The 14941-nt window shown below is 32.9% G+C and overlaps 1 protein-coding gene across 1 annotated transcript in view; it reads right to left on the bottom strand.

The window, feature by feature from the left end:
- Positions 1-14941, bottom strand: part of LOC129453855 (von Willebrand factor D and EGF domain-containing protein) — an 84471-nt gene that overhangs the window by 21223 nt on the left and 48307 nt on the right. The window contains exons 17-20 of the mRNA XM_073861755.1: positions 11782-12032; positions 9183-9402; positions 6762-6899; positions 3566-3757 (exon numbers count right to left, since the gene is read on the bottom strand). Coding sequence (XP_073717856.1) covers positions 3566-3757; positions 6762-6899; positions 9183-9402; positions 11782-12032 — 801 coding nt within the window. The remainder of the gene's footprint in view (positions 1-3565; positions 3758-6761; positions 6900-9182; positions 9403-11781; positions 12033-14941) is intronic.

Genomic DNA, 14941 nt, shown 5'->3' with positions numbered 1-14941 from the left:
GTGACCCTTTTAATTGTAAAATTAAACCGTCTGAGCATGAAGTAAGAGAAACATTGTCCTGTCACTAATCGAATATGAGACAATATCTCTTTTCCAAGACCTAGTGTGCTATCTACATCCAAAATTTTATGGCATCAAAAGCTTCACAATACAGAAGCTTAAGGAGAAAACATCACTACATTAAAAAGAACTACTTTTGGGCAAAATAAAAAATGCAGCAACTTAATTATGCAAGTCAATTTAACCTACTTTTTTAAAATAATGACTTGGTATCTCATACAGTAATGACTTGGTATCTCATAAGAATGAAGTAGTATCTCATAATGACTTAGTATCTCATATATCTCATAATAATGACTAAGTATCTCATATATCTCATAATAATGAATTAGTATCTCATATATTTCATAAGAATGAATTAGTATCTCATAATGACTTAGTATCTCATATATCTCATAATAATGACTTAGTATCTCATATATCACATAATAATGACTTAGTATCTCATATATCTCATAATAATGACTTAGTATCTCATAATAATGACTTAGTATCTCATAATAATGAATTAGTATCTCATATATCTCATAATAATGAATTACTATCTCATAATAATGAATTTCTATCTCATAATAATGAATTAGTATCTCATATATCTCATAATAATGACTTAGTATCTCATAATAATGAATTACTATCTCATAATAATGAATTACTATCTCATAATAATTAATTACCATCTCATAATAATTAATTACTATCTCATAATAATGAATTAGTATCTCATAATAATTAATTACTATCTCATAATAATGACAAGTATCTCATAATAATGACTTGGTATCTCATAAGAAGGAATTAGTATCTCATAATGACTTAGTATCTCATAATAATGACTTAGTATCTCATGTATCTCATAATAATGAATTAGTATCTCATAATAATGACAAGTATCTCATAATAATGACTTGGTATCTCATAAGAATGAATTAGTATCTCATAATAATGACTTAGTATCTCATGTATCTCATAATAATGAATTAGTATCTCATAATAATGAATTAGTATCTCATAATAATGACAAGTATCTCATAATAATGACTTGGTATCTCATAAGAATGAATTAGTATCTCATAATGACTTAGTATCTCATGTATCTCATAATAATGAATTAGTATCTCATAAATCTCATAATAATGAATGCGTATCTCATATATCTCATAATAATTCAATAGTATCTCATAATAATGACTTGGTATCTCATAAGAATGAATTAGTATCTCATGATGACTTAGTATCTCATAATAATGACAGGGCGATTTATAGTCGTGCGTAGGTTCTACGGTGTAGCTACGGAGGCGGACGACGACGCAAAAGTATAAAAGAAAACCGACGCGGAACCTACGCCGTCGCCGCTACGCCGTAGGACCTACGCACGACTATAACAAGCCCTTTAGTATCTCATATATCTCATAATAATGACTTAGTATCTCATATATCTCATAATAATGACTTGGTATCTCATAAGAATGAATTAGTATCTCATAATGACTTAGTATCTCATGTATCTCATAATAATGAATTAGTATCTCATAATATTATGACATAGTATCTCATAATGAATTAGTATCTCATATATATTATAATAATTAAATAGTATCTCATAATAATGACAAGTATCTCATAATAATGACTTGGTATCTCATAAGAATGAATTAGTATCTCATAATGACTTAGTATCTCATATATCTCATAATAATGACTTAGTATCTCATATATCTCATAATAATGACTTAGTATTTCATATATCTCATAATAATGAATTAGTACCTCATATAGCACTTAATAATGATTTAGTATCTCATATATCTCATAATAATGAATTAGTATCTCATATATCTCATAATAATGACATAGTATCTCATAATAATGAATTAGTATGTCATATATCTCATAATAATGACTTAGTATCTCATAGTAATGAATTACTATCATATAATAATGAATTAGTATCTCATATATCTCATAATTATGACATAGTATCTCATAATAATGAATTAGCATCTCATATATCTCATATTAATGACTTAGTATCTCATATATCTCATAATAATGACTTAGTATCTCATAATAATAACTTAGTATGTCACAATAATGACTTAGTATCTAATAATAATGAATTAGTATCTCATAATAATGACATAGTATCTCATATATCTCATAATAATGACTTAGTATCTCATAATAATAACTTAGTATGTCACAATAATGGCTTAGTATCTAATAATAATGAATTAGTATCTCATAATAATGACTTAGTATTTCACAATAATGAATTAGTATGTTATAATAATGACTTTCTCATAATAATGACTTCCATATTTATAACATACACTGATGAATGATGCACAATCAGATCAGGAGGATCTATTGACATGTAGTAAGTTGAAATAACTATTTAACTTAATTTGTTAAGTTTTTATGATATAATTTTGTACAGTGAAGACAGCATTGCAGATCTACTGTAATTCACAAATAAGACAATCCCAGAATGCACTGCCTTAAAAAACTAAAATGAAGACATCAGACGTGCGAAAAAGTGATATCTAACGCATTACATTCGCCTACTGATGCCCGTGTTTAAAAACTAAAGCTTTATAGTAGGATTAGGAGGCGGATAATAAAAGATGACATTGTGGCAATAAAGCAAAATGTTCATTTTGCTGAAATGCCAGAAAGCTGCAGGATGGTTAGCATACAAATGGTGGAGGAGAGCCAGCAAGCCAATTTACATTTCACATCTTGATGTTCTCCTGGGGTCTGATGTGACAGTCCCAGCAAATATGAGTCGCAGAAGCATTGGACTGCAAATACCTCAGATATTACCACAAATATGGCTATATGTGCTTCTTATGAAACTCGGTATTACAGCGGAGGATTTTATTGCTCAGATGTTGCTCTGTCAAAGCTCAGGATTGATTGAATACATCATCCAAAAAATGTAAATTTGGTCATAATTTATTCACTATATTACTATTTTATACCTAAATTCTTGTAGCTTAATGTACCGACCCTGTAGTTCAGTTAGTAGAGCATTGCTTAAAGGTCATGGGGAGGCTGTCTACACAACATCCAGCATCATACCAATGTGACTACTGTATGTGCCTTAAACCTTTACTAAATAAAAATTTGTCCTTTACCCAACCTCGAGTCTCATAGAGAGAGATAGCGCCCGGCACGGCTAATTACAATCGCTAATTTCAGGCTTTATACTGAGATAAGAGGCTAAAAGGTGCTAGCGTAAAGACACGCCAGCAGGCCCAGTCTTGCTTTGTGCTCAACAGCTGGAGAAAAGTCATTTCCTGGGAACATCACGCATTGAAAACCCCAATTCAGGAAATGACTCTAGGGGGAGCAAAGAGACATCACGCTGAGCGCGGCAAAGACAAAGAAGCGTTCTGCTGCAATGTCACGACACCAACAGTGGGCGTTTTTGGCTTCGAACGAAAGCCTCGCGGTCTTATTTCCAGGCCATCTGTGAACGTGGAGAGATAAAAATACTTGCCGGTTTTTTGACTCAGAGTGGCGTCTTTCTCGACCAAGGTCTTGCTTGGAGCGCCGGACTCCGGTGAGGGGTGAATGGAGGTCGATTTGGAAAGAGTGACGTCCGTTTTGCTGATGGGCTGGACAGTGGGAGGCAAGGAAGAGGCGATGGCGGGGGAGTTGATGGGAGGAGATGTGACCAATTTTGGCAGTTCTGGGAACGAGAGAAAGTTATAGATTGATTTGTTTAGTAAAAATATTACCTCGATATCTTTAATATTGACTTGAGTAAGGTCATGTCAATAATTGAAATTAAACTTTGGTGCTCTTAATCTCATAATTACACTGCAAAAATGATTTTCAAGACTGCAAAAAAATTTCTTAGTATTTTTGTCTTATTTTCAGTAAAACTATCTAAAAATTCTTAAATTAAGATGCTTTTTCTTGATGAGCAAAACTACCCAGAAAAACAAGTCCAGTTTTTAGACAAAAAATACAAACTTTAAGTGATCTGCCAATGGGGTAAGCAAAAACATCTTGAACATTTTCTTAAACACTAAATTCAAGAAAAATGTGCTTACCCCATTGGCAGATTTTTTTGCTTGTTTTATGCACAAAATCAATGTGATATTTTTGGTAAAAACTAGACTTATTTTCTTGGGTTGTTTTACTCATCAAGAAAAAGCATCTTAATTTAAGAATTGTTAGCTATTTTTACTGAAAACAAGACAAAAATACTAAGACATTTTTTGCAGTGTACTTGGCAGATTTTTTTGTGTGCTTGTTTTAAGCACAATTTACTTAATTTTTTACGTCTAAAAACTAGACTTATTTTATATCCATGATTGAACTCAAACTTTAATACTCTTCATTTCATCATTACACTAAAAATTCTTAAATCAAGATGCATTTTCTTGGTGAGCAAAATGGCCTAAGGAAAAAGTCTAGTTTTTGACAAAAAAATATACAATCAAGTAAATTTGTGCTTAAAACAACCAAAAATCTGTCAATGGGTAAGCACATTTTTCTTTAATTAAGTGTTTAAAAAAAGTTCAAGATTTTTTTTACCCAATTAGCACATTTTTGTTTGCTTTTTTGTTTTATTTACTTACATTTTATGTTTTTTTTTGTCTAAAAACTAGACTTATTTTATATCAATTAAACTCAAACTTTAATGCTCTTAATTTCATCATTACACTGCAAAAAATTACTTACTTAGCATGTTTTTATTTTATTTTAGTACAAATATCTAAAAATTCTTAATTCAAGATGCTTTTTCATGAGCAAAATTACCTAAGAAAAAAATCTATTTTTTTGACCAAAAAATATACAAATCAAGTAAATTTGTGCTTTAATAAATAAATAAAAAATCTGCTAATGGGTAAGCACATTTTTATTAAATTTTTCTTTAATTAAGTGTTTTAAAAAAAAGTTTAAGATTTTTTTCTTACCCAATTGGCATTTTTTTGTTTGCTTGTTTTAAGCACAAATTCGCTTAAATTTTATGGGGGCTTTTTTGTCTAAAAAACTAGACTTATTTTACATCAACGATTGAACTCAAAGTTTAATGCTAAATTATCTAAAAAAAAAATCTTAAATCTAAATGTATTTTCTTGAAATATACCATTTAAGTTAATTTGCGTTTAAAACAAGCAAAAATATATGCCAATGGGGTAAGCAATTTTTCTTGAATTAAATGTTTAAGAAAAAAGTTGGCAGATTTTTTTTGCTTGTTACACTGCAAAAAAAAAAGATTTTCAAGAAAAAATGTTCTTAGTATTTTGGTCTCTTGTTTTCTTGTTTTCAGTAAAAATATCTAAAAATTTCTTAAATCAATATGTATTGTCTTAATGAGCAAAACGACACAAGAAAATAAGTAGTTTTTAGACCAAAAATATAAAATTTTAGTGATTTTGTGCATAAAACAAGCAAAAAATGCCAAATGGGTAAGCACATTCTTGAATTTTTCTTGAATTAAGTGTTTAAAAAAGGTCAAGATTTTTTTCTTACCCAATTAGCATATTTTTTTGTTTGCTTGTTTTATGCACAAAATCACTTAAATTTGATATTTTTGGTCTAAAAACTAGATTTATTTTATTTGGTATTTTTGCTTGCAAAGAAAAGCATCCTAATTTAAGAATATTTTAGATATTTTTACTGAAAAAATATAGATATAGATAAATAGATAAATACATTTTTTGCAATGTAAGCACAGTTTCATTTACATTTTATGTTTTTTGTCTAAAAACTAGACTTATTTTCTTAGGGCATTTTGCTCATGAAGAAAACGCATCATAATTTAAGAATGTTTAGATATTTGTACTAAAAACAAGACAAAAATACTAAGTGTAGATTATAAGATTTTAGTCTGGATATCATAGACAATCACAATATTGGAGATGTGTTTTGAATCAACTTTGTGTGTGCAGAAGGTGGAGAAGCATCTTGTGATGTCTTCTGGATATTTTAAGCTTCTGTTTGTCTGTTGTGTTTCTTTGTGATAGCCCTTCCAGGCCAGACCAGGATGAAGAAGTCAATAAATCCCTGGAAACTGTGAACATCCTGATATCGAGTAAAGGTTTAAAGCTTTCAGGTTATTGTCAAAAGACACTTGGCAGAACATTTTGCCAAGGTGCAACAGAGAAAGATAGAAAACACATCTGTGTGAAGCCCCACTAGACAAAAAAAGCTGAGAAACACACAACATATCTTTTTCAACAGAAACAAACTATTTTAGTTTAATCTAACATATTTAAAATTTTAGGTTAAATTATATCTGGTTCTATTATACCTTGTGTTTAAAATCTATGGTGAGATTTGGAGCATCAATGTTTGATTTTACATTGATTTTTAATCTTTGACATGGCCTTACTCAGTCGATATTAAATATATCAAGGTTATACTTTCACTGCGTTTCTTTTGAAATGTCCACTGTTTTTATGTCTATCTGGCATCTCGGTGAGCATGGGTTGCTCTCAAACTGAGTCCTTGGTAAAATAAAACACCCCCTATTCCCTAAAGCAGACACCAGCGGGAATGACACAACTGTGTTGGTTTGGCCTCCATGCGTGAAAGCACAACAAACAAAAAATGCTTTGTTTCCTTTTTTGTGCACACAACAAAGCAGAGGTCAAATTTTGTTACTGGCTGATTTTTTTTTTAGTCTGCACTTGGCAAAAGTTTTAAATGTGCTTTAATAGGAAGTGTAGCTTTCCCACCTTCGCAGGAGATCCCATTGCCTTCCAGACCCCGAGGGCATGGGCCACACCTGAAAGAGCCAAAGCTGTTTAAACACGTGACGCCGGGAAAACACGGAGTTCCCTCGCATTCGTTCACATCCTCCTGACACATCACACCTGTGGCCCGAAAACACAAACACACATAAACAACACAACAACCGAAGATCTTATACAGTAGATATTCCCTCCATTTAAAGTATCAAGTGGGCAAACTACAGACTATTTTCAATAGAGATAAAAACAACTCTCAAAGGATTCATTGCTATGTTTTGGCATGTTTACAGCACAGCCCAGTACGGTAGGATACGGGCTGCTTTCCTCTGTGTGGGTTTAATACAATCTGCTGGCATTTTTTTGAATGCATGTTGTTTGTGGCTTCTCTTCGAAGTGTTTCTAATCACGTCCAAACCATCTGCGGTGGCCCATAGCGATATGAGTCGCAGTAAATCGCTAACTTTCAGCCAATCTTCCAAGCAAAGTTTGATAAAAACAGTAATTCATTATATGTTTTATATGCTTATATATATATATTAGGTCCAAGGGCGATACTTGAGCAAAAGCTGGAGCAACGATATGAAGAATTTGATTGGTCGTGGTTAGTGGAAAGACTAATTCACACATTATTCCTAAATTTTCACTGAAACAGGAAGTTGGGGGAGGGGCAAAAACTAAAGTGTAGAATGATTTTACAATGCTTATATTTTCTAAATGTGAATTTTGCATTGTTTGCAAATGCCAAGATACCTTTAACTCTTTCCCCACCACTGACAAATTATCTCGTAGAAAAAAATGTGTTTCTGTTGAGTTTTTATAGTTATCTGTAATACCACGATTATCCACTAGATTACCCAATTTATACAAAAACTGAAGCAAAGAATTATTAATTAATTTTACACTACGTGTATGTTTTGATGATTGTTCTGAATCTGATTTAACAAAATTCATTCACAACAATGCAATTAATTTATTTTATTTTTAGCTTTTTGCTAAACAATATTTTGAAGAAAAACACCCATATTTAAGAGTTTATAAGCAGGGAGAAAATATAGATATGTTTGAAAGCAGAGGGTCTGTTCTTTCATTTGATATATTTGTATGTTTATATATGAAGAGTTTCTTTGCAAAACGAGATAACTCCATTTTTTTATTTTTTAGAAATCTTGTCTTTTGGTTGTGCATTCCAATTAATATAAATTCAACTGCAGTTGGTTTGTTTTGATTTAAACCTTCATATCTTAAAAAATACAGCTAAGTAGCACCATAAACAAAATAATAACATGATAACATAATAATAAACATGTTTTGACAAAAATGTTAAAAACGGAGTTATCTCGTTTTGCAACAAAACTTATATTTAGAAGAAAATTTTCCTGGAAGGCACTTTGTGAAACTTTTGAGAAAATCACAAAAAATGCTGGCGGGCAACTTAAAAAAAAAGGCTGGCAGGGAGTGAGTGAAAGTCGCATTGAAATCAAACTTTACAATTCTTATTTTTATATGTAATTTTGTAGTGTTTATTAGAAATGATCTTTTTACGTCATTATTTTTTAAAAATTCATGTGTCCTTATAAGCATAAATCAAAAATGCTAATCTTCTCCTCTCCTCGAAATGATCTCTCTTCACTTACTGTCACAAGGAATGCCGTGACTAGTTTCTGCCTAGGAAAAGATTGGATTAGGAATTAGCAACACGGCCCATCTTCCAACGATCCAGTCAGTTCTCAAAGAACGAAATCAAGTCCCGTCCTACATGTTTCCCATTTTAAAAGCCATTTACTCGAATATACGTCACAATAGAGAAAAGATGACGTTTGCTACTTCTATTTAATAGCGACTTTAATGCTGCGTTCAGACCAGCCGATGTAGTGACGTCAAGCACAAGCGATTTCAATGTTAAGTCAATGTGAAGACGCATTGACGTGCGTCTGGAGGTCTCGCGAATGGCGCAATATGAGCGTTGCTGCGACAAACGCGCAAGTTGAAAAATGTGAACTTTGGCGGAAAAACACGCTGCGTTAACCATTCAGTAGCTTGCTCTAATAGTGACGTAATTACAGGAAGTGAGCGGAGTCGCAGAAGCCACTCCCATGACGTGAATTTCCATGTGAATGTCTCGATGACTTGAATTTCGAATGAAGCGAGTAAACTCAAAATGTTGAAGCGGCAAACTACACGTGGTAGACGCGAATTTGACACCTCAAACGTGGCTGGTGTGAACCCACGGTAAGACTTTAACATATTCATACTAACAGACAAAAAAATAAATTTTCATTGCATGGGGACTTTAAGGAAAGAAAATCTAATTAACCAATGACTAATAGAGAATCATCCACTTCGCTTTTGGTTTAATGCAACTGGGACGTCAGCAAATTTAGGTCTAAATCTGAGGTAAACCTATACCTGTGAGTCCAGGTGGGCACTGGCATTCGAACCCGTCGACCAGATCCACACACACTCCCGCTCCACACGGGTCTGAAGCACATTCGTTCAGATCCTCCTGGCACAGGTCTCCATGGAAACCGGTCGGGCACACACACAGATACTCGCCACTGCCCGCTGGATGCTTGACGTCGGTCACACAGGTTCCTCCATTCGCACACTCACATGGACGTACATCTACCTGTAACCATAGAAACATGAACAGAAATGTAAGGCAATTGAGATCAATTATTTGGTATGAAATGCTGAATTAAATTAAAAGCACACAGGCGACCCAGCAGAAAAACCACATGTAGTTCATCACATTCACTATGGACATGTTTTAACGTTTGACTTAAATCAGCTATTGAGAAGTTATGTATGTAAACAATGTAAAAAAATTCTTATATTATGCCAAGTACAACCTTATACAAGCTTATATTAAAGATTTATATTTTGAGCTGTCAATGTGAGATTTTGTGGGAAATATCCGAAAAGTATGTAAAATAACCTGCAATTGTATGTTTTAACAGAGATGGCGATAGAGAGGCAAAAGTTACGGATTGCAGCTATAGACTCAAATATTTTTGTGACCATTGTGAACCAACGCATACATTTTAAAAATATTTTTAACCATTTTTTTTCACCCCATTTCCCTGTATTAAAATGGCAGAATAGACCCAAAACTTAGTCCACGAATGCAGTCAGTTGTCGAGGCATTCCTGATAATTACAGGCATCCTCTCCTATCCTCAAACAACTCACTCAAACACAGACAGTCTTTAATAAGCGCTGGGAGGCAGGAAGCAGATGCTTGTTAGCCGTCTCGGGTCCACACAGCAGAGATGGAGAAAACGTTTGTCTTTTCCTGTCTGACACAAGACTCCGGAGAAAATGACTAGCTGAGTTGTGCTGTCTGCATGCTGTGGTTAGAAAATTGTGCTCATATCAATATAGAAAATAAACATTTCCTACTGGATACTCTGTAAACATTTAAACAAATTGGGTAGCAGCATTACCATGGTACACTGCTGATATAATAGATGCAGATGATATTGAGGGACCTTGACTGACACTATGCATGCATGCTGATATTCACATACATTATATATATCATATTATTTAACTGGAAATACTTTAATACTGGATACTTAAAAGTATGCCATTATGAAGGTAATGTCTTAAAACATAGTAAAGCATAGTATTACCACGGTACCATATCCAAAAGTACCTAAAAGTGTTTATGGTGTGTGCTTGACCATCAAAATAAAATGTTTAAATTCTATATAATGTGTGACCCTGGAGTCTTAAGGGTACATTTTTCTTTAAATTAAGATTTATACATCATCTGAAATCTGAATAAATAATCTTTCAATTGATGTATGGTATGTTAGGATTGGACAATATTTGGCGTAAATACAACTATGAAAATCTGGAATCTGATGGTGCAAAAAATCTAAATATCATCTTTAAATTAAAGTAACACACACAATTACTAATGATTAAAAATATTTTTTATATATTTATGATAGGAAATTTCCAAATATCTTCATGGAACATGATCTTTATTTAATATCTTAATGATGTGATTTTCACAAAATGTGATTTTCACAAAAGATTCACAAAATGCGTTCCAGAAAAAAAATCTTCTAAAATATATAAACATACAACTATATCAAATGAAAGAAACAAACAAACAATAAACAAACAAACCAACAAACAAACAAAACGTGGGGTATTTTTCTTTAAAAATACACATTTATTTTAGCAAAAAGCTGAAATAATTACATTTCAGATCAAATTCAGAACAATTCTCCAAACATACACAGAGTTTAAAAATAGTAAATAACGTTTTTTGCTTCATTTTTTTCATAAATTGGGTAAGTGCGCCATCTAGTGGATAATCACGGTATTGTAGATTAACATAAAAATTCTTTAGAAACACATTTTTTTAATTCAAATGTTTTTCTTAATTGACGAGTTAACTCGTCAATAACTCGAGATAACTCATCAATAGCGGGGGAAAGAGTTAAAGTCGCAATCTGTAACTATGGCCTCTCTATCGCCATCTTTGTTTAAAATATAAAAGTGCAGGATAATGTACGTACACTGAAAAAAAAAATTCATTCAATTTACTCAATTTTTTTAAGATAAGTGTTCGCAATCAATTTATTTAAGCTCCATTTAAACAGATTTTTTTTGTTTTGTTTTTCAATTTTTTTTAAAATGTAGCTTAAATAAATTGAGTAAATTGAATGAATAATTTTTTCAGTGTACTTTTCTTTGTGCATTAAAGTCAAATGATGTCAAACTGACATTTCCTGTAAAATCGCGACAGCCTAAATTATAAAAAAGTATTTCCTTTGCAAATTGGGAAAATATAATTTTTACATTGATTTCTTAAGTACCTACGTTTTGTTTATTTTATACCCAAAAAGTTTTGGACTGCAGTTATTTTTTGCTTAAATAAATCTCTTCATTTTCAATCAGAATGGAAGACAAGCAAAACTATTGACTCAACTAAAGTTTCTTTCATATGCCACTGAAATTCAATTTTTCCTTAAACGCAAAAAGTCTCTCACCTCCACAGTAAATCTGCTCTGTGCATCACACTCATCAGACACCACAAATTGAAAACTCTGTGTTTCATCCGTTTGCACCTTCCAGATGAGGAGCCCAGCGGGTGAAACGGAGGCCCCGGGAGGCCCCGACTCCAGCTGGAAGAGGAGGGCCGAGCCCTCTGGGTCCGTGGCCGCGAATTGATACACAAAGTTCTCCCCCGCAAAGGTCTGCAGTCTGGCCTCCGGCACGTAGAAGGTCGGTGGGCGATTAGCTGCGGAAATGAGAGGAGAATTAAAAAAAAAAAATCGGACATTTTGAAAGCAAAATGAGAAAAGTCTCACTTGAAACAAACGGGAATGCTGTTTTGCTAATATCTGGAAAGATGACAGTTAAGGGATAAAATTTGATTTAAGGGATTTCTTGCTTTAGGATTCGACAGCTATTTCCTCCTTACTTACAAAAAAGCACAGAGCTCGAATCCATCTTAAATGACATGCAATTATCCACAACCAAAAACCTTCAAAACTAAACCAGTCCTCGTCTTGCGATGAGAATGGTTTTTGCAAAATATGTCACTCATTTTCAAAATCTCATTCACCACCAGCACGACGTATATAGTGGCTTGCGTGTGTCGGGCTGCGAAACGTGAAATGACAAAAATTTGAATCCATAAATCTACAGCATTCTCTATGAACACAACTGTGCTACAGTTTGAAACAAAAAAGTATTTTGCTAAAAGCTTGCATGCACAAACTCAATGCAGAACAAAGCGACAAGTTTTAGATAAGCCTATAGTAGCTATTCTCACACATAAAAACGACAACTAAAAAACTGATGCTTTTTCATTTTAGAAATGTTAATTTCCGAAAGAGTCAGTTTCCGAAAGATACATGTAAAATACTTAGTAAAGTATCAGACGCGTAAAGGCTCATTCACATCAAGCATGATAACCATAAAGTTTTAAAAATCGTTTTAATATAAGAGAAAAGTAAAGTCCACACCACAACTAAAATGATAAAGAGTAACAATCAGTGTTGGGGGTAACGCATTACAAGTAACGCGCATTACGTAATAATATCAGAATTAACAAGTAAAGTAACGCATTACTTTATAAATATACACATTAATATTTGAGTTACTTTAAAAAAAAAGTAATCCGAGTTACTTTTCAATTTAATTAATTACATTTAAAAATAAAATAAAGGTACTGAATTAAACTGAACAAATTAACGTAGAATTAAGCACTCTCTCCGCCTGAGCGGGAACAGTTTGAGTCAGAAACGTATTGTTGGCAGGCCAGAGCTTGACATTTTTGCCATCATAAAAAACACCTGCAAGGCCTAAAAGAGATCAAGCCTCAGCCAAGTAAGCAAAAGTAACGCAAAATTAACTTAAAAGTAACGTAAGCATTACTTTCCATGAAAAGTAACTAAGTAACGCAATTAGTTACTTTTTTGGGGAGTAACTTAATATTGTAATGCATTACTTTTAAAAGTAACTTTCCCCAACACTGGAAACAATACCATTGTGATCACTTTCAGATCGATTTTTCCAGCTCATGAACGATAAAAAATTGATGGCCAATCAAAATCCAGTTGAATATAAAGAACTTTTAATGTAAAACTTCAGCATGCAAGCTTAGTATAGAAATAACATTGTTGTGCATTGGTATTGTCCAATATAGTTATTTTTATAAATAACTTTATAATTGTCGTTCTTGGAGTAAACTAATTATCTATCCTTAGCTAAAATAGCAATAATGATTGTTTATTTGGTCTGATTTTGCTATGAGTTAAATATGACAGAGTGAATATAAACAAAGTAACACATTATAAATGTTAAAGGTCCACTGTGTAGATTTTTAGCGGCATCTACAGGTGACATTGTGAGTTGCAACCAACGGCTCAGTCCACAGCTTACCCCTCCTTTCAAAACGCATAGAGAAGCTACGGTAGCCGCCACAGGACAAACGCTGCATCGTCTGAGACAACGTAGTGGAAAAAACAAGCTCTATAGAGCAGTTTGTCCATTTAGGGCTACTGTAGAAACATGGAGTTGCAAAATGGCAACTTCTGTGTAAGGGTACTTCCACTAGATGGCAAAAACGGCACTTAAGCAATTTTTGAAAAAAACCCTGAAGCCAAACGTTATTTACTAATTTTAAACTATATATATATATATTTATAAACATATTTAAGAGTTAATAAGCAGAGAAAAACTATAGATAGGATGAAACGTTTTTTTTTTCCGGGTTTTGTTTGTTTGTTTGTTTGAAAGCAGAGGGTCTTTTCTTTCATTTGATATATTTGTATGTTTATATATTTTTAGAAGAAAATTTTCCTGGAAGCCATTTTGTGAAACTTTGTGAAAATCACAAAAAAATGCGTGCGGGCAACTTTTTAAAAAATGGCTGGCGGGGAATGAGTTAAATAAAAATGCTCAAAATTAAATTGGTGTTTAGTGCACATCATCAAATAAAACAAATCTTGTACGCACACAATTGTTCAATTGTTTTGTATCTGTTTTGGCAGATTTTTCTCAACTATGCAACCAAACAAATGATAATCTAACATACTTCATTATGTTTCTGAAAATCAACTCACACATTTAATTTGTCTGCATGAATGAACAAACATGCTCGTAATTTCACCTCAGAACAGAAAATAAAACAAGCCAGAAACATGAGTAAAAGAAGTGGGAAGGAGGGGAGGTGTTGGAGGAGATGGGTAGAGGCTGAATTGTTGTAATCTTCCTCAAAGCCGATACTGCCGGGGTCCACAGAGCCCTCAGCTAGCATCAGTCGAGCCCTCATTTGCAGCCCAGGCAAACACAATGATGTTTACTCTCAGAAGTGTCCGTACACAGGAGTGTGTAGTTGTATGTGTGCCAAATGCCCGGGAGTTTGTGCTAAGATACAACCTATTGCTTCAAATTGGGTTTCCAAAGATCAAAAGATGTGTGTAGCTGCTAATTGGCGTGTGTTACTCGCTATACTTGCACAAGGCCATTTCTGAAAGTGTCGTAAAACTTTTTAAAATGAGTTGGACTGTTTCTTGACTGGTTTAAAGGCCCATAAATGGGCCAAATAACATTTTAATAATGATACAAATGCCAGAGTATTTAATAATTAGCACTAAAATCACATTAAAGTGCATCTATTTTATTGCTAAGAAATAACGT

This window comes from Misgurnus anguillicaudatus, chromosome 23, assembly GCF_027580225.2.
Source record: "Misgurnus anguillicaudatus chromosome 23, ASM2758022v2, whole genome shotgun sequence".
Classification (NCBI taxonomy): Eukaryota; Metazoa; Chordata; class Actinopteri; order Cypriniformes; family Cobitidae; genus Misgurnus; species Misgurnus anguillicaudatus.
This window is presented reverse-complemented; position numbering and strand designations above follow the sequence as displayed.